Genomic DNA, 18,666 nt, shown 5'->3' on the forward strand with positions numbered 1-18,666 from the left:
GTGGGGCAAAAGGGGCAGTCGTTTCTGGGGGCTCATAGCAGCTGCCCCTTAAGCCAGCAACAACTGTGGTTGCATCTGCAACCGGGCACACCACCTTAGGGGGCTCAGGCGACCACTTCCGCACAGGCCTGCAGCTTACACTGTGCAAGCAACCTCTTGTACCGCCCGGTGGAAGCAGGAACCCAGCCAGGTCACGTTACGTTATGTGACCCTGCTGTGTTCCTGCTTAATGGGGTGCTGGAGGGAGTATGAATGAGTATCTGTGAATGAGTGAATCAGGGCTGGAATTGGAATGAAAAGCAGCCCTGGACAAATGTAGACCAGCCCCATATATTGTATTGTATGGTTGAGTTCATGTGCCCACATGCCACACAAGGGGCACAACTAGAAACCACAGGGCCCCAGTGTGAAAATTGCCCCTGTGCACCACAACATCACAGGCAACAAGTTCCACAGTGCCACAGTTGCACCCAGCTTGTCTGTGCCATCTTTGCCCCCAAGCAGCTTGGCTGTGCCCCTAAACAGCTTGCCTGTGCCACATCTGCCCCTTAATCAGCCCGCATCTGTCACAATTGCTCTGCATGAGCCAGCTCTGCCCCAGTATGCCAGTCCGGCCCTGGTGTGAATGAATATGTGTTTTGAGTATGCATTTAAGTATGTATGTATATGTGTGTGTTATAGCATTGATGTGGGTGTGTTAGTGTGGGGGATATGGCACAGGTATACTGTTTGGGGGGCAATGATGGCACAGGGGGCTGTTTGGGGGTACCGACAAGTTGTTTGGGGCAAATATGACACAAGGAGGCTGTTTGGGGACAAAGATGGCAGAGACATACTGTTTGGGGAAAATGCCCTATGTGTCCAATCTGGGTTCCAGGGCAAGTCTTGTGCGATCAGTATTAATTTATTGACGTGAATCTGATTGATGCCCCTTTTTTATTTGAAATCATTCAGTAATTAATCTGCAACACAGTAATTACACATAAGTGCATACTTTCAGAGCATATATCTCATCAAGGGTATAGACACAAGCAAATTAGTATTTTTCACCCTGTACATGCTGCAAATCAGTCTGACAGATGCTGCCCAGCAGCATGTAGAAATCACAACCTAGACACACATTGAATGCTGTGTTAGGATTTCTACATATTGCTGGGCAGCAATCGCCATGTGGACCCACAGCATACATAATTCATCGGTGTCAAACCACACACACAGTATTTCTGAAAGCAACACAACATTGAATGGGGGAGGGGGGCAGCGCAGTGCAATGTTTTGTTAATTTCTACCTAAAAAATAATATCAATTCCCTTGACTTTTCCACATCGCAGCACTATAAATATTAAAATTAAAAACACTGATCTGTACTCAGAACTAACCCTTTAATTGGATATAAGATCTGATCAACAAGACGTATATACGGATTAAACGTTTTGCAGCTGGAGAGTAGCGGTGTTACTATTATTTATTGTTTATATAGCGCCATATAAATGTGATCCCTTAGCTAACTGCTGAAAATCCTATTTGACCCTTTGAGTGCCGTGAGCGGTGGGTGAAAATTATGGCTTAAGCAACGATATTAAAGACCCGTTTCATAAATCTCATCAGTTCTATGAAACCTTCACCGTCTCGGAACGGACAGCCCGCTGTACGCACAACAAACCGCCGTTGCTACGGGCAGCGAGCAAGTACTACGCATGCGCATTTCCCTTCTCATGCACTTTCTGCGCCTGCGCGCTTCCGTGTTTACTTTTTAATGTATGCACGAGGTGGAGGGTCGCGGTTATAACCCGTCTGCCGCTTGGCACGGTCTGCTCTCCTGCTGATGGCGAGTAATGGCCGGGACTCGGCTGGTAACATTGTGTCTCAGCTCTCGCAGCTGGCTGACAGGCATTTGTATTTAGTTCGGGTAGGGAGCCTGTTTCCTCTCTCTCCGTTGGTAAAATGTCTGGTGATATGATCAGGCCAAGGCATAGTAACTGTCCTGCTGCTGTAGCTCCTATGATGCTCAGCCAGCGGTGCTGCGAAGGCTTTAGGCATGCATGTGACTTGTTAGGCTTAGGGCTTATTAGTACTTTAGTTAAGTTGATACTTTGTTACCCTGTCTACTCTTCTAGAGCTTGGGAGCTGTGTCTATGAATAGAAGAGTAACAGGAGTAATAATAAAGGTATCAATATCTTTATATAGCATCACGTGTTATATTTGGTACCTTTTAATTATTGAGTCAGAATGATCCATTAACCATTTAATGGCCTTCTCTAGAAACATTGACAGATTCGGCCCATTTTTGACCCATTTGGCCCGTCCCTTCTCCCCGTTTTTTCTTATGTAAAGACTCAGACCTTAATCAGTCTTTGCTCTTGTCTTAGATTCAGTATATCTCCATGCCCTGCCCCATGCATGATTAAATCCACTCACAATAATCTGCAGTAAACGTGTAGATGTTTACATCACCATAAACTTTGCTTTATATGCATTAGTTTCCACTGTTAGTGTATCTGTAAGTCTGCTGTATAAAGGTAGGAGCGACACCATCAACATGATGGGCTTCAGGTGGGTTATAGTTTTGATCTCATAAGAAATGCTTTGAATGGGATGGTTACTGCTTATTGGGTCCAATACATGGACCCTAATATATGGAAAATAAATGTCATCATTATTCATTCATCTGCTGACCAATTCTGTAGCATTGCTCAGTAAAAAATACATTGAGGTTTTAGAGGACCTTGCTCACATGAGCTTACACTCTAAAGGGAGATAGGAAAGTGATACAGAATGAGTAGTAGGGACAAGGACTATCTGATCTGAATCTGCAGGGGACCTGGATCCTCCTCTGTGGCAGCCGGTGGAGGTGTGTGCGGATCACAGACAACCTCTGCTGCTGCTGGCACTTCCGCCGGGCCTTCTGTGGTGGAGCACCGGAAGGTCATTTGATGCCAGCGCTCCGTAATAGAACCCCCGGCAGAAGTACTGGCCAGCAGCAGCGGAGGTCTGCATCGCACACTCCTCCACCGGCTGCCCCACTAGACACCTTGGAGTCTGAAGCACGGGGGACAAGTGAAGGGATGCACTGGAGGGGCGTAAGAGTGACATGGAGGGTTTTCTGGAGGCAGTGACATATATGGGCTGAAAAGGCATTTCAGGGAGGCAGAGTGGAATATAGGGGGTTAAAGGGAATATCAGGGAGGCAGAGTGGCATATAGGGGGTTAAAAGGAATATCAGGGAGGCAGAGTAGCATATAGGGGTTAAAAGGAATATCACAGAGGCAGAGTGGCATATAGGGGGTTAAAAGGAATATCAGGGAGGCAGAGTAGCATATAGGGGGGTATAAGGAATATCAGGGAGGCAGAGTAGCATATAGGGGGGTATAAGGAATATCAGGGAGGTAGAGTAGCATATAGGGGGGTATAAGGAATATCAGGGAGGCAGAGTGGCATATAGGGGGGTATAAGGCATATTTGGGGGGCAGAAGTGCATAACTGGGGGCAGGTTTGCAAATAAAAGGAAACAAAAACAAAATGCATTTTACTCATAGCTTTTATTAAATATGAAAAAAAGTTTACATGTGAATTAATATTTACTAGTAAAACTTTTTATAGGGTAGTCCTATATTCAGGCTTTTTCTTTTTTTCCTAAATTAATATTCAAATTTTTTGGGGTCGTCTTATAATTGAGCAAAAACAGTAATACGCATGTTCAAAAATGAGTAGGGATCCTCAACAAAACAAATAATGCAGAGAGCTTCAGTTTTGTTTTTTTTGTTTTTATTTTGTTCCTTTTTCCTTCTTGTTTGGACCAAAACCAAAATGCAAAAACCTCATATGTGCTCAAATTCTACTTTTTACACACACAGCTTTGCTGCCCTTTTTTTTGTTTCCACAACATCTTTTGTTTAATCTTCGTGATTAAAGCTTTTAGCACTTACGTGAGTTTATTGTTCTCTGTTAGATAGCATAGGATATATTTTTGAGTGTTAATGTCCATTGAATAGTAAAATAGTAAAATATACACGATGCTTACCTTGTCAAACAAACATTTAAAGCCGTTTTTTATGTCCGCAGAGTATTAGCACCGGCTTGGCTATAGCAGGAGCCTTTTTGTTTGCAAAGAGTATAAAACTGGTAAGTTCAGTTTTCATCTCTCTAGGTTTGCTCTGGAATCTCCGTAAGTAAATATGTTTGTATGAATTTATCTGATTCTCACTAATGTAGTATAACCCACAATCCTGTCATTTGTAGTCCTGCTTTGTATGAACCATCTTTGCATTGTGAAGTCATGTTTGATCAGGTGACCCCAAGTTATCCTCATTGTAATTCCAGGTAATGGCGGGGGCTTGGACTTTGTGACTAGGGGCAATGAAATTACTGTGCGGCTTGTTGAGTTAAAAAAAAAAAAAAAAAAAAAGAATACAAGAAGAAAGCAGTTCTTTCCCTTTTCCCTTTGGTGATATTATGTTATATTTCAGGGCACATGGGTGTCCTATAGCTTGACCAGGCAAATTTGGGTCAAAACTAAACTAAATAAAACAATAATAGGAATGGATCATTTGGGAAACTGCATACCCCTCTTAGATAATACAAACCTTTAGATAGGCAGACATTGTTAAGGAAGGCTTCAGAACTGTTTTAGAGACAGATCAAAAGATGGCCAAACATTGAATTATTATAGCTCTTATTAGACATTCATCTTGCTCAATCCCATGCGCCCGCTGCTCAACTCACCTCAATTCCGAGTTGGCGCCTGCTTTGCTTTTTTTTGTCTCTAACCAGCATTACACATGATTATTGAATGTACTGAAAAGCAACATATATGCATAATATGCATTCTTCCAAAACAAAAAAATAAAGCAATAACCTGACACAGCTGAAGCCCCCTCAGTGATTGTCACTGATTGGTTGCTTGAAGCAACAAGTGGCACAAAAGTGTGCCATACGCATATGTCGGTCTGAATGGACCCTTACCTCAAGAGTTCCCAAGCCCGCGCATGAGCTGACCAGAATTGAGTATATAATATGCAGGTTGTCCGAACACATCCCCTGCATGGTGTTTAGCGGAGGGATGAGGAAAGCGGCAAATGCATTTGGGGGGGGGGGTCTGCAGAATCTCTGCATACATTTGCAAAACACAAAAATCTACAGGGACCACGTAGATAACACATGCGTTAAATTGCACATGATGGCTGGAGTTTCCCTTTAAAAAAAAAAAGAAAGATGTATTCAAGTCATCCAGGCATTGGCTATATGGTACAAATGTTTTTTCCCCATGCCTGAGATTATTCCCATGCGCGATTCTTTTGCAATAAAAGGAAGAAACTCACAACTCAATTGGTAAAGTCCCTCCCATAAAATGATTATTTATATTGTTCTAACGGTTGTTTGCAAGCATAACAGTGATTGATATTGTGCTAATAAAGGCTCCCGGTGACTGTGTGTACGCACATAAAGACCTTGTGGGTTGTCAGGACGTTCCTACTTGTTTTAAAGAACCACAAAGAATACATCAATGCTAAAAACCTAAAACTTCAGCTCATCTTAGTTCTGCGTTTTAATGTCTGGTTAAGTTCATTTGAAATATCAATTAAGAGAGTGAAAAAAAAATTATAACAAAGAAATAGATACACAAAATAATCTAATATTTTGAAAATAGCAGAAATGGCACTATTGGAACAGTTGGCACCGATCAGCAAAGACTTGTGTTGTCCTTTGTGAGTCACAAATGGCTGCATTACAGACTGACTTTTTCCAAGTAATTGTGGTTTTTACCACCTTGCCAGCTTTTCATCTGCCCTGGCACATGCCCAAATGTTGTTACAGGGAATAATTTACTGGTAAGCTGATACAAGGGGATGAGTCAGTTCTAGATTTCAAGTTTGATGGTTTCATTGCCTAATTTTGGTTGGTTTTTTTTTTGTGCCATATGTATAATTTTGTCTATAAATACTAGTCCCGATATAGTAATTAAGATTATGTCTGTTTTCATATAGGTTGGTAGTTCCAATTATACTTGTGTGTAGAATTAGGATTGTTGAACTCAAGTTTAATGGACGACTGATCACAAAAGTCCTGAGGTCATCTTACTTGCTTCCCACAGTGCAAGCATTTTACTGTTCCGAATTCTTATCAGGCCCGGCTAATTGTGTCTACCGGTTGATGTAACATCATAAATATTTGCTCTACCCCCATTTGATGAAAGCTGGTGCAATCTGAAATCTGATAAGAAGGGAAGTCATTTCAGGACAAGGAAGTAATTACTAAGGGAATTACACGGAAAAACTCAACCTATACGCTGTTCTTAAATATATTTAATGATGTTCAAATCTTTACAGGTGACAGTTCCACCTTGGGTCAGGTTTTACTTTATGGTTGAAAAGGTGATTTCATGTTTGTTGAAGGTTTATTAAACTCCACTGCTGGACAGTACAGAGAACTCCCTGACAAATACTGTAGGTCAGGGGTCCCCAGGAGACAGCTACTGGTAGCTCTCTGTCTACTGCTGAGTAGCTGTTGACTTTGGCCATCAGGTACCTTGTGCAGAAACCACCACTCGACATGCTCAGAAACATGTGTACATGATATATCTGATGAGATACATACTCTTCATATGCACAGGGGAATTAGCAGAAGAGCTGCTGTTTCGTTTCACTTCACATTACATTATAAAAGGTTGACCCTGGAGAACTTCTAACTATGGAACTTCTTGGATGGAAAGTCTTCTCACTGATTGTATTATGAAGGGATGCTTTTATATTCTGGAATTAATTCATTAATACAATTTTCATTTAATTTTTTATCAGACCACAAAGTTCACTAACGCTAAAGGCATTCCTGAGAAATTTATAAGGAAGAATGTTAAACTTCAGGGGAAATTACGTTGTATTACGGAACAAGGTCTAGAAGTTGAACATATACCCATTACTCTTCCTATTGTTTCATTTTTTCAAAAGAAATGTAAGTAACTTGTACTGGTGATCATTTCTTAGTGTTTACTTTGGGAGAATCTTTGTGTTTGTTGGTATAAATATGTATGGCGTCCAAGGCTATGGGTCATCCACTTGACTAATTTTTTCCTGTTAAATGAATTCAAACAATTGTTTCCGCTAGCAATTTATGTTTCCTGTACAAAGCAACATATGATGTATTTTGCCTCTGGGTTGTTCAAATCAATTAAGATGATCTCGCGTGCCAGCAGCAATGGGCCTGAACTGCACCCAAAACACAGAACAGAAAAAAATTATATAAGGTAAATAAAGGAAAAGTTTCCTGCGCTAATGCAAGTGTGATCATGGAAAAAAAACAACAAATAAAAAAAATCTGATGGATTGTATGTATATTGTGATATATTTTCTTTATTTATTAGCTTGTTTTTCGTTATCACACTTGCATTAGCGCAGCACACTTTTTCCTTATTGCCTTTAGCCCAGGAAAAGCAAAGCTACCTTTTTATTGTGACTGAATCCAGGACCTAAATTGAATTGCAGAGAGCCAAGCCAGCAAGTTTTTCGTATGAAACAGAGTGAGTGGGCTCTGTATAATTTTATTATTTCTGTGAAATGACATTCAGCAATGGTTTTAACTATGGATTATGCATGAGTATATGAGTTTTTATTATGAGTTTAAAAAAATAAAAAAGTTGCCAATCTGCTTCTGTGAATGCTTTTATATTTGCATGTTTAAGCCACCATTTGTGCCAGACGGTTTCTATAGGCTGTGTTATGTACACGGTATGCATAGCGAGTGTACTGGCATTCCGGAGTTAATAATCTTCCTTCATGCCACCCAGGGCATTCGGATGGAAGTTTGCTCATCAGACTTGCGGGAGTGGAGCTGACTGGCTGTGGCAAGATCTGGTTACGAAACAGACTGCATCCTTCTCAAATGTTATGGTTTCAGCTTCTTAGCAGAGAAGATTCTGTACTTGATTGTTTCATTCTGGTCCACAGGGTAAGAACCTTAATTGCATATTGTGTTAAAGCTTCCAATCGCTTTCTTTTGTTGATGTTGATTAAATACACAAAGCGCCCAATGGGGTTAAAGTAAACAAGTTCAGTTTCCCAGTACTTTGCTTACTGCCCGTACAGATAAGTTTAAGGTAGGTGCAGCAGTGGCGTCGCCCAGTGCGGTAGTTCATAGTGTCACCCACATGGACCTCCTCCCGTACCAGACCACATACAGAGTCACGCAAGCAAATACACACAGTTACATACTTGCACACACTGTTACATAGACAGTCCCATACATACACATATTCACACACAGACACACACACACACATACAGTCAATCACTGCTCGGCATACACATTCATGCTCACACACGCTTATGTATATACATTCGTGCTTGCATGTATACATGCACACACGTACATGCTGACACTTCACATTACATGCGTTCCTGCTTCCCTGGGTTGTTCCAACCTGGACCACCTCTGTCCACGACAGACCAGCCTTTTGTGGCCAATTTATGTCCAGCCTGGAGGGCAATTGTGTCTCCCTTGATGAGTGACACCTGGGGCGAACTGCTCCCTGCCCCACTCTAAGTACACCACTCTTCAGGTGTTACCCCTGCTGATGGTGTCATCCAGTGCGGTGTGCAGCTGCCGCACCCCCTAGTGACGCCACAGAGGTGCAAAAGGCATTTTAACCACAAATATATTAAGAACACATTACTCAGAATGAAATGCCTTGTATGTTCTTACACAGTATTGGTTAGAAATCATTAACCTCTTAATGTTTTAACTCAAGTGGCTGACATGGAAGTGTTTTAATAATAATGAACTGACCAAACTGGTTTGCCAATGTTATCTTGCTAATCTTAATCTTGGTTAGTTTTTCCTAAAGTACAGTGGTGCATGTAACATAATACTTAAACAGGATCACTTTACCAAAATTTAAGGCCTTACATTTACAGTTCAGTCAAGGGACATTTATGTACATATTTCTATACTGTCTCTCTGTAATTATATCAGCAATTTGCCCTCCTTGTGGCTGGTTCAGTAATGAGTCCACAGTAACCCACCTGTAAACAGGGCCGGACTGGGACTGAAAAGCAGCCCTGGAAAAATTTGGAGACCAGCCCCATATAGTTTATCTCATGGTGAAGCTCTTATACCCACACGCGCCCCTTATACACACCCGAGTCACACTATGTGCCATTCTTTTTATCTCATTATTTGTATTAAAATGCCAGAAAGCAAAAGTGTTAAAAGGTCCTAATAAATGAAATACATTACACATAATGGGATCAAAACATTTACTACTGCGAACATTTTAGATGAAAGAGTTCCATTTTATTCAGTGGAACAAAACACTGATCACATTATTCTTCACGATATTCTGGTGAGAAACTTTTATTTCTTTATTAATTCATGTAGACTATTTTTTTCCATAGTTAATAAAAGCTATGATTGAGACATGTTTGGTTTTTATTTCCTTTCATTTGACAACCTACCCCCGAGTTATGCACCTCTGCCCCCAGGCTTGCCACTCTGCCCCCCTGATATGCCTTCTAACCCCCTATATGCCACTCTGCCTCCAGAAATGCCTTATACCCCCTATATGCCACTCTGTCTCATGATATGCCTTCTAACCCCCTATATGCCACTCTGCCATATAGGGGGTTAAAAGGCATATCATGGGACAGAGTGGCATATAGGGGGGTATAAGGCATTTCTGGAGGCAGTGGCATAAAGGGGGTTAAAAGGCATATCATGGGGCACTCTGCCTACAGAAAAGCCTTATGCCCCCCTATATGCCACTCTGCCTCCCCAATATGCTTTATACCCTCCTATATGCCACTCTGCCCCATAATATGCCTTTTAATCCCCTATATGCCACTCTGCCTCCAGATATGCCGTTGACCCCCTATATGTCACTCTGCCTCCAGAAATGCCTTATACCCCCCTATATGCCACTCTGTCCCATGATATGCCTTCTAACCCCCTATATGCCACTCTGCCATATAGGGGGTTAAAAGGCATATCATGGGACAGAGTGGCATATAGGGGGGTATAAGGCATTTCTGGAGGCAGTGGCATAAAGGGGGTTAAAAGGCATATCATGGGGCACTCTGCCTACAGAAAAGCCTTATGCCCCCCTATATGCCACTCTGCCTCCCCAATATGCTTTATACCCTCCTATATGCCACTCTGCCCCATAATATGCCTTTTAATCCCCTATATGCCACTCTGCCTCCAGATATGCCGTTGACCCCCTATATGTCACTCTGCATCCAGAAATGCCTTATACCCCTATATGCCACTCTGGCATATAGGGGGTAAAAAGGCATATCATGGGACAGAGTGGCATATAGTGGGGTAAAGGCATTTCTGGAGGCAGAGTGGCATAAAGGGGGTTAAAAGGCATATCATGGGGCACTCTGCCTCCAGAAAAGCCTTATACCCCCCTATATGCCACTCTGCCTCCCTGATATGCCTCAACCCTCCTATATGCCACTCTGTCCCATGAAATGCCTTCTAACCCCCTATATGCCACTCTGCCATATAGGAGGTTAAAAGGCATATCATGGGACATTTTTGTTTACTTTATATGGCAAGCCGATCCAGCTTGCCATATTAAATAAAAAATAATATATGCCACTCTGTCCCATGATATGCCTTCTAACCCCCTATATGCCACTCTGCCATATAGGGGGTTAAAAGGCATATCATGGGACAGAGTGGCATATAGTGGGTATAAGGCATTTCTGGAGGCAGAGTGGCATAAAGGGGGTTAAAAGGCATATCATGGGGCACTCTGCCTCCAGAAAAGCCTTATGCCCCCTATATGCCACTCTGCCTCCCCGATATGCTTTATACCCTCCTATATGCTCCTTTGCCCCATGATATACCTTTTAACCCCTTTTATGCCACTCTGCCTCCAGATATGCCTTTTGACCCCCTATATGTCACTCTGCATCCAGCAATGCCTTATACCCCTATATGCAACTCTGGCATATAGGGGGTTAAAAGGCATATCATGGGACAGAGTGGCATATAGGGGGGTATAAGGCATTTCTGGAGGCAGAGTGGCATATAGGGGGACACACTTACATACACACACATGCCGATTTTTTTTTGTTTTTAACAAATACAAAAAACGTTATACAGTACAAAAAATACATTATTTTACTCACCTTCTACTTCTCTTGACTTCCTGGTAGCTGCACACTGTTCTCCTCTATGCTGACAGGATGCCACTGACCTGACATCCGGTGCTGCAGCAGTCTGAGTGCGAGGGGGCGGAGCTTCCACCTCACGCTGCTCCTATCACTATGCAGCCATCAGACTGCTGGGAATGTAATCTGAACGGCCGGTGCGTGCTGATGCCGCCGGCCGGAGCTACTTTAACACTTTTTTTTTATTTATATGGTAAGCTGGATCGGCTCGCCATATAAAGTAAAAAAAAAAGTATTAAAGCAGAGGCAGCCGGCGGCATCAGCACGCACCAGCCGTTTAGATTACATTCTCGGCAGTCTGATGGCTGCATAGTGATGGGAGCAGCGTGAGGGGTGAAAGGTCAGTGCGAGGGGGCGGAGCTTTCACCCCTCACGCTGCTCCCATCACTAGACGGCCATCGCACACGGTTGCTGGGTGCTGATGCTGGCCGGCCGCATCAGCACCCAGCGGCCGCTTTGATTAGATTTCGGGCAGCCTGGGGGGCAATTGTCCCCCTGCCCAGCCCACGGACCCGGTGGGCCAGTCCGGCCCTGACAGGGCACAGCAGAGGTAACAGTCGCAAAGGGGTTACAGGGCACAGCAGAGGTAACAGTCACAAAGGTTCTACAGGGCACAGCAGAGGTAACGGTCACAAAGGGGTTACAGGGCACAGCAGAGGTAACAGTCACAAAGGGGTTACAGGGCACAGCAGAGGTAACGGTCAAAAAGGGGATACAGGGCACAGCAGAGGTAACGTTCACAAAGGGGTTACAGGGCACAGCAGAGGTAACGGTCACAAAGGGGTTACAGGGCAGCAGGGTTAACAGCCACATAGGGGTGCAGGGCACAGCAGGGTGTGGGAAAGACAGGCCAGGTTATGGTCAATTATGAAACTGCTGGAAGTTTCCTCATTTTCTGTTTAAGAATAGATTATCTTCTTCGTTTTCTATTACGTTACCCTTGATGTTCCCTGCACCCCATTGTGTTCTCTAATTTTCCTGTCAAACCTTTGTATTGAGATTGGCCGGGGGAAAGCTCCCAAATAACGGGACTCTCCTGGGAAAAAACTGACAGTTGGTGACCATACTATCTATATTGCATATTATTGCATATTAAACAGTGTCTCTGTTTTAATGGGGTACAACATTTTTGTCTGATGGTACCATTAGAAGAACATTCAAAATCAAAATCCAGTTAACTTCTGTAGCGTGATTACAAATATAGGTAACGGTCACAAAGGGGTTACAGGGCACAGTATAGGTAACAGTGACAAAGGGGTTACAGGGCACAGCAGAGGTAACAGTGACAAAGGGGATACAGGGCACAGCAGAGGTAACGGTCACAAAGGGGTTACAGGGCACAGCAGAGGTAACGGTCACAAAGGGGATACAGGGCACAGCAGAGGTAACAGTCACAAAGGGGTTACAGGGCACAGCAGAGGTAACGGTCACAAAGGGGTTACAGGGCACAGCAGAGGTAACGGTTACAAAGGTTTTACAGGGCACAGCAGAGGTAACAGTCACAAAGGGGTTACAGGGCACAGCAGAGGTAACGGTCACAAAGGGGTTACAGGGCACAGCAGAGGTAACGGTCACAAAGGGGATACAGGGCACAGCAGAGGTAACGGTCACAAAGGGGTTACAGGGCACAGCAGAGGTAACGGTCACAAAGGGGTTACAGGGCACAGCAGAGGTAACGGTCACAAAGGGGATACAGGGCACAGCAGAGGTAACGGTCACAAAGGGGTTACAGGGCACAGCAGAGGTAACGGTCACAAAGGGGTTACAGGGCACAGCAGAGGTAACAGTCACAAAGGGGATACAGGGCACAGCAGAGGTAACGGTCACAAAGGGGTTACAGGGCACAGCAGAGGTAACGGTCACAAAGGGGTTACAGGGCACAGCAAAGGTAACGGTCACAAAGGGGATACCGGGCAGCAGGGTTAACAGCCACATAGGGGTGCAGGGCACAGCAGGGTGTGGAAAAGACAGGCCTGGTTATGATCAATTATGAAACTGCTGGAAGTTTCCTCATTTTCTGTTTAAGAATAGATTATCTTCTTCGTTTTCTATGACGTTACCCTTGATTTTCCCTGCACCCCATTGTGTTCTCTAATTTTCCTGTCAAACCTTTGTATTGAGATTGGCCGGGGGAAAGCTCCCAAATAACGGGACTCTCCTGGGAAAAAACTGACAGTTGGTGACCATACTATCTATATTGCATATTATTGCATATTAAACAGTGTCTCTGTTTTAATGGGGTACAACATTTTTGTCTGATGGTACCATTAGAAGAACATTCAAAATCAAAATCCAGTTAACTTCTGTAGCGTGATTACAAATATAGGTAACGGTCACAAAGGGGTTACAGGGCACAGCAGAGGTAACAGTCACAAAGGGGATACAGGGCACAGCAGAGGTAACGGTCACAAAGGGGATACAGGGCACAGCAGAGGTAACAGTCACAAAGGGGTTACAGGGCACAGCAGAGGTAACGGTCACAAAGGGGTTACAGGGCACAGCAGAGGTAACAGTCACAAAGGGGTTACAGGGCACAGCAGAGGTAACGGTCACAAAGGGGTTACAGGGCACAGCAGAGGTAACGGTCACAAAGGGGTTACAGGGCACAGCAGAGGTAACGGTCACAAAGGGGATACAGGGCACAGCAGAGGTAACGGTCACAAAGGGGTTACAGGGCACAGCAGAGGTAACGGTTACAAAGGTTTTACAGGGCACAGCAGAGGTAACAGTCACAAAGGGGTTACAGGGCACAGCAGAGGTAACGGTCACAAAGGGGTTATAGGGCACAGCAGAGGTAACAGTCACAAAGGGGATACAGGGCACAGCAGAGGTAACGGTCACAAAGGGGTTACAGGGCACAGCAGAGGTAACGGTCACAAAGGGGTTACAGGGCACAGCAAAGGTAACGGTCACAAAGGGGATACCGGGCAGCAGGGTTAACAGCCACATAGGGGTGCAGGGCACAGCAGGGTGTGGGAAAGACAGGCCTGGTTATGATCAATTATGAAACTGCTGGAAGTTTCCTCATTTTCTGTTTAAGAATAGATTATCTATCTTGTTCGTTTTCTATTAAGTTACCCTTGATGTTCCCTGCACCCCATTGTGTTATCTAATTTTCCTGTCAAACCTTTGTATTGAGATTGGCCGGGGGAAAGCTCCCAAATAACGGGACTCTCCTGGGAAAAAACTGACAGTTGGTGACCATACTATCTAATGTATGTTGATTGCATATTAAATAGTGTCTCTGTTTTAATGGGGTACAAAATCTTTGTCTGATGGTACCATTAGAAGAACATTCAAAATCAAAATCCAGTTAACTTCTCTAGCGTGATTACAAATCTTTTAGTCTTTACATCATTAGCGAGCGGCTGCAGACTGGTTGCACGTGTTAAGTAAACCATCTAACTATTTGAAACTTGTATTTCCTGATTTTCTGGAAGGCATTTATGTTCTTGTCAAATAAACCGGCAAATCTTTGCTGTGCGCGTATGTTTGCTTTTACCTGAAGGTTGCTTGCTATGTGCAGCAGTAAGAGTAGAAGCTCTTGCATGTATGAGCTTTCATGGGTTACAACTCCTATCCCCCTAAACCCGAATAATGATGTGGTTGGTGGGTGTTTTAGCCCTCAAAAGTGGGTGCAAAAATTAGTATTTTTGCTTATATTTAACAGATCTTTTCCTTATATGTAACTTCTTTAGAAATGCTTATGTAGTTGAACCCCTTTTTATGTGCGCCTGCCCTGAAACCTACATGGTGACCTTCCTGTATATGCAGCCACATCTGTTGGATACATTTACTATGGAGGAGTGGGAGCCCGTACATGTACAGGCTCACAATGCATTGTTTTAATGGGTTTTACGGACAACCCATTGTCCTTAAGGGATTCAGAGTACTAGAAGCATTAGCCTGGTCTCCCAGGGGGAAACATACCCTGACCCCTTGCATTCTAAGGGTTACATATGAATCTTTATCATAGTATCCCGTTATCTTACGCTGTATGTAATAATGGAAACTATATGTGAAGAATCCCCAGTTGTACAGTTTATGGTTCCTGGAGAGGTGCAGTTTTTACACTTTTATTGTTAGAATGCCATGTCCCTTAATACATTTGATTGTTTAAATATTCACCCCAATGGATTTTTTTATAGTTTCATAAACGCCAGATATATTTAATTTGCTTATTTGATATACTAATGGCTGGCATTAATTTAGAACGTCTCAGATGCTTTTTTTTCCCCACCAACCCTTTCTGCATATAAACGTTACATGTTCTGTTTGTATATTTTTTTCCCCCGCAGAGAGGACTTTTCAATGAGTGCCTGAATGTGGAGATCTTAAGGCAAGGGCTTGGAAAAGTGTCTCGCGTTCCGAGGATAGATGAACATCCAACACTTTGGAAATTTTATAAGAGACTCTTGCAAGCAGAAGTCAAGGCGCAGAAAAAAGGAAAAGGCATGTGGAAACGGGAAAGCCAGCTCAACATGTTGACCAATAAAATGTTGAATAATAATATTGTACAAAAACTGAAACAACTTGCTAGTAATATAGTGAACTACTGGAAAAAATACAGAACCTGAGTTTATTATTTCTTTTAGTTCTTTTATTATACAAAAAAAGAAGACAAGATAGAGGAGCGCACAACCTTAAGCAATTTAAAGCCTTCTCTGGCACCTATATATATTTTTTGCGATGCATGTTTGAAGGTTCTGCCCAAACCTTAGTGTTGAGGAGCCCCTCTAGCTGCACAGGTACTTCATTAATGGTATCCAGAGAAGACTTTAAATTGCTTGAGAGTCTCATTTGGGTTAAAATGCGGTGCAGTCCCACTGATTCAGCTCCTTGATATGCAATATAGCCATGAAACATTAGATAGGACTCACCAAACTTGGGGTACTTTGATGTAATGGTGGGATAAGCGATGTATGGCAATATAATGTGATGTAGTACCTAATATTTATGCCTCAGGTGTTTCTGAATGGTATTCGTTGGGTATGTGCTTTACTCTTCCTTTGTTTTGTGCTTTTATTATAAAAACAAAGTGTTTTGTTTACTTTTTCCTGAAATTTATTTACCACAATAGAAAAAAGTATTTCATTAGAAAAAAAATTTAGTGAATACATTTTATTATCATACTATCCTTCTAACTGTATACGGAGTGAATAAATCAATGCTTTGTTTGTAAGTTTATAACGAGTGCTAATTTCTTCAGTAAGTGAGACAAACCAACAATTAAGAGATAAGATTGACTGGAGTTAAAAACAAAACCGAGGAAGGGTCAGGTTTCAGAACAAATATCTGATTTAGGTATTAGTGGTTTTGTTAATAAGCTTTTGTTAGCAAACAATGGGCGTACATGTCCGTGAGCATATTCAAAAGGATGTTTAAGATTAACGGCTGGATTTAATACGGTCTGATTATAAATTATACATTTTCAAATTGCTTTTCAACATGTTTGCAGCATTAGTGAAAAATGTACTTTGGTGGACATTTACTTGAATGTGTACTGCAGCTTCTGGTGGAATTTGAAAAATAAAATACTATATAAATCTATAAATAACTTGGCCCATTTAGTCGGCCCATTGTTTCAGCTGTAAAGACTCAGCTTTGCATGTTTAAACTCCCTCGCTTTGTTAAAGTGTTCAGCTTCTGCTGGGAGAAAGTTCCACATGTCTACCACATTCTAAGTAAAGACTATGACCTAGTGTCCTGACTTTTCTCCTCTTCCGGTACAAACCTTGTGCCTTTTTTATTTTTCGTTCAGTCCAACCCCCCCCCCCCCCCGCGGCATAGCTGTGCATATAATGCCTTTGCAGGAGATTTTGATTATCTGCCTTTGTTCCATGCACTGGCTTGCAAGTATAATAAACCGACACAGCCTTTATTTAAAGTAAAGCTAGTATTGTTTATACTGTGTTTGCCAAGGACTTAGTGGTTCTGATGCAATTCCAGGTATCTGTGTCTCTCTATATTTTTGTTTTCTGCTTTGCTGTTTTTTTTATACATAATAATATAGTGTCGTTTTCAGTTTGAGCTACTTTTCACAAAATATAACATTTGTGTAGTGAATTCTTGCATGTGTTTAGGTCTGTTATAAGGGCCCAATCTGCTAGACGAAAGCTAATAGTTAAAATGCTTCCTTGTGATAAATAATAAAATAGCCCAGGCTTAATACCCTAGAGGGACCATCTGATTTATTAAGGACTATGGCAAAGGGACTTAATTAGCATAGCCATGAAGAATAAGCACAATGTGATGTTTGTGTATGCAATCTAAGCAAAATATTAAAGTGATTTTTTTGGGTGGGGGGGAATTGTGAACCAAACCAATTTCTTTTCAGTGCAAAACTATAAAACTACATTACTATTTACAACACTGAGTTAAAGCCTGTGAAATATATTTATATAACGATATATATATATATATATATATATATATATATATATATATATATCTTTTTTCTTTTAAGATGATACCGTGGGGATAGTCAAATTCACATCTCTGGCTACAACCCTTGCTGCTAGTGGTAGTTATTAGTGTATAGGACTTATAGCCCATAAGCATGCATGGCGGTCCAGTTCATTGTGTATAAATATAGTTTTGTTATACGATAACATATACAATTAATGTAGTTTCATATGTTAAATATAAATACAAAGGGTAAATAGATGGCTCTGTGTTATCCCTTGACAAGGACTGTTCTTGATTACGGTTTCTGCCCAGCACATTGTCCAAAAGCTAAGATTCAGGTAAAACAACTAACAGATTTTGAGCCAAAATGTAATGTGGTTCCCGGCAGGTTGGTTAACAGTGAGTAGTGAAAAAAGTTTTATATAGCACCATCATATTCCACAGCGCTGTATTGTTCATAACTGGATGTCCGAGCAGACATGCTGCTATAAAATTAAACCGTAGGACTAGTTTATGTGTTCTTTCTGCTAGCCTGCGTTGTATTTTTTAACTGAGCTCCCCATTGAAATCCTTCACAAACACTATGCTTGTGTCGTCCCTTCATTTGTGGTGCAGACAAAGCTTGCCCTTAACAATTACATTCAGATAAAGTTTCTCCTCAAATTGCCTCATGGCCAGGAGGCCAGAAATGCCCCTGCTGGGACAGTTGACAATAGTCCGTTGTTTCTATGGCATCGGCCAGGCTCGGCGGACTCGCATCAAACGGTGAAACCTAAGAAGCTACATGGTAGGGTTACACGACAGAGGTGGTTTATGTTTCACTAATCATTGGAGGTATAACTCTCCCCCAGCTTACTGTTACATCTTGCTAAGGAGTGTTTTGTCTGGAAGCAAAGTTGTGTCACTGAGTTACTTTGTGACCAGATTGTAACCTGCAAATGGATAGTATTTATGGCTCAGCGTGTTTTTTTTTAAAAAAAAATTAAAGAAATAAATACGTTTAAACAAGGTCTTTGCTGAGTGTTTAATTTATTTAATCTTTCTTAGTTGTACATTAACATCAGAGCATGTCTTACTCAGCAAGCG

At 42.2% G+C, this 18,666-nt stretch overlaps 1 protein-coding gene across 1 annotated transcript; it reads left to right on the forward strand.

Moving 5' to 3' along the window:
• The first annotated feature begins 1,750 nt into the window (after positions 1 to 1,750).
• On the forward strand, positions 1,751 to 15,754 carry C3H3orf33 (chromosome 3 C3orf33 homolog). The gene is made up of 5 exons (XM_053459280.1): positions 1,751 to 1,909; positions 4,064 to 4,123; positions 6,796 to 6,949; positions 7,782 to 7,942; positions 15,471 to 15,754. Exons 1-5 carry the CDS (start codon positions 1,826 to 1,828, stop codon positions 15,747 to 15,749), a joined length of 738 nt encoding a protein of 245 aa, XP_053315255.1. The 5' UTR covers positions 1,751 to 1,825; the 3' UTR covers positions 15,750 to 15,754.
• Positions 15,755 to 18,666: the final 2,912 nt, after the last annotated feature.

Source organism: Spea bombifrons, chromosome 3 (assembly GCF_027358695.1).
Source record: "Spea bombifrons isolate aSpeBom1 chromosome 3, aSpeBom1.2.pri, whole genome shotgun sequence".
NCBI lineage: Eukaryota > Metazoa > Chordata > Amphibia > Anura > Pelobatidae > Spea > Spea bombifrons.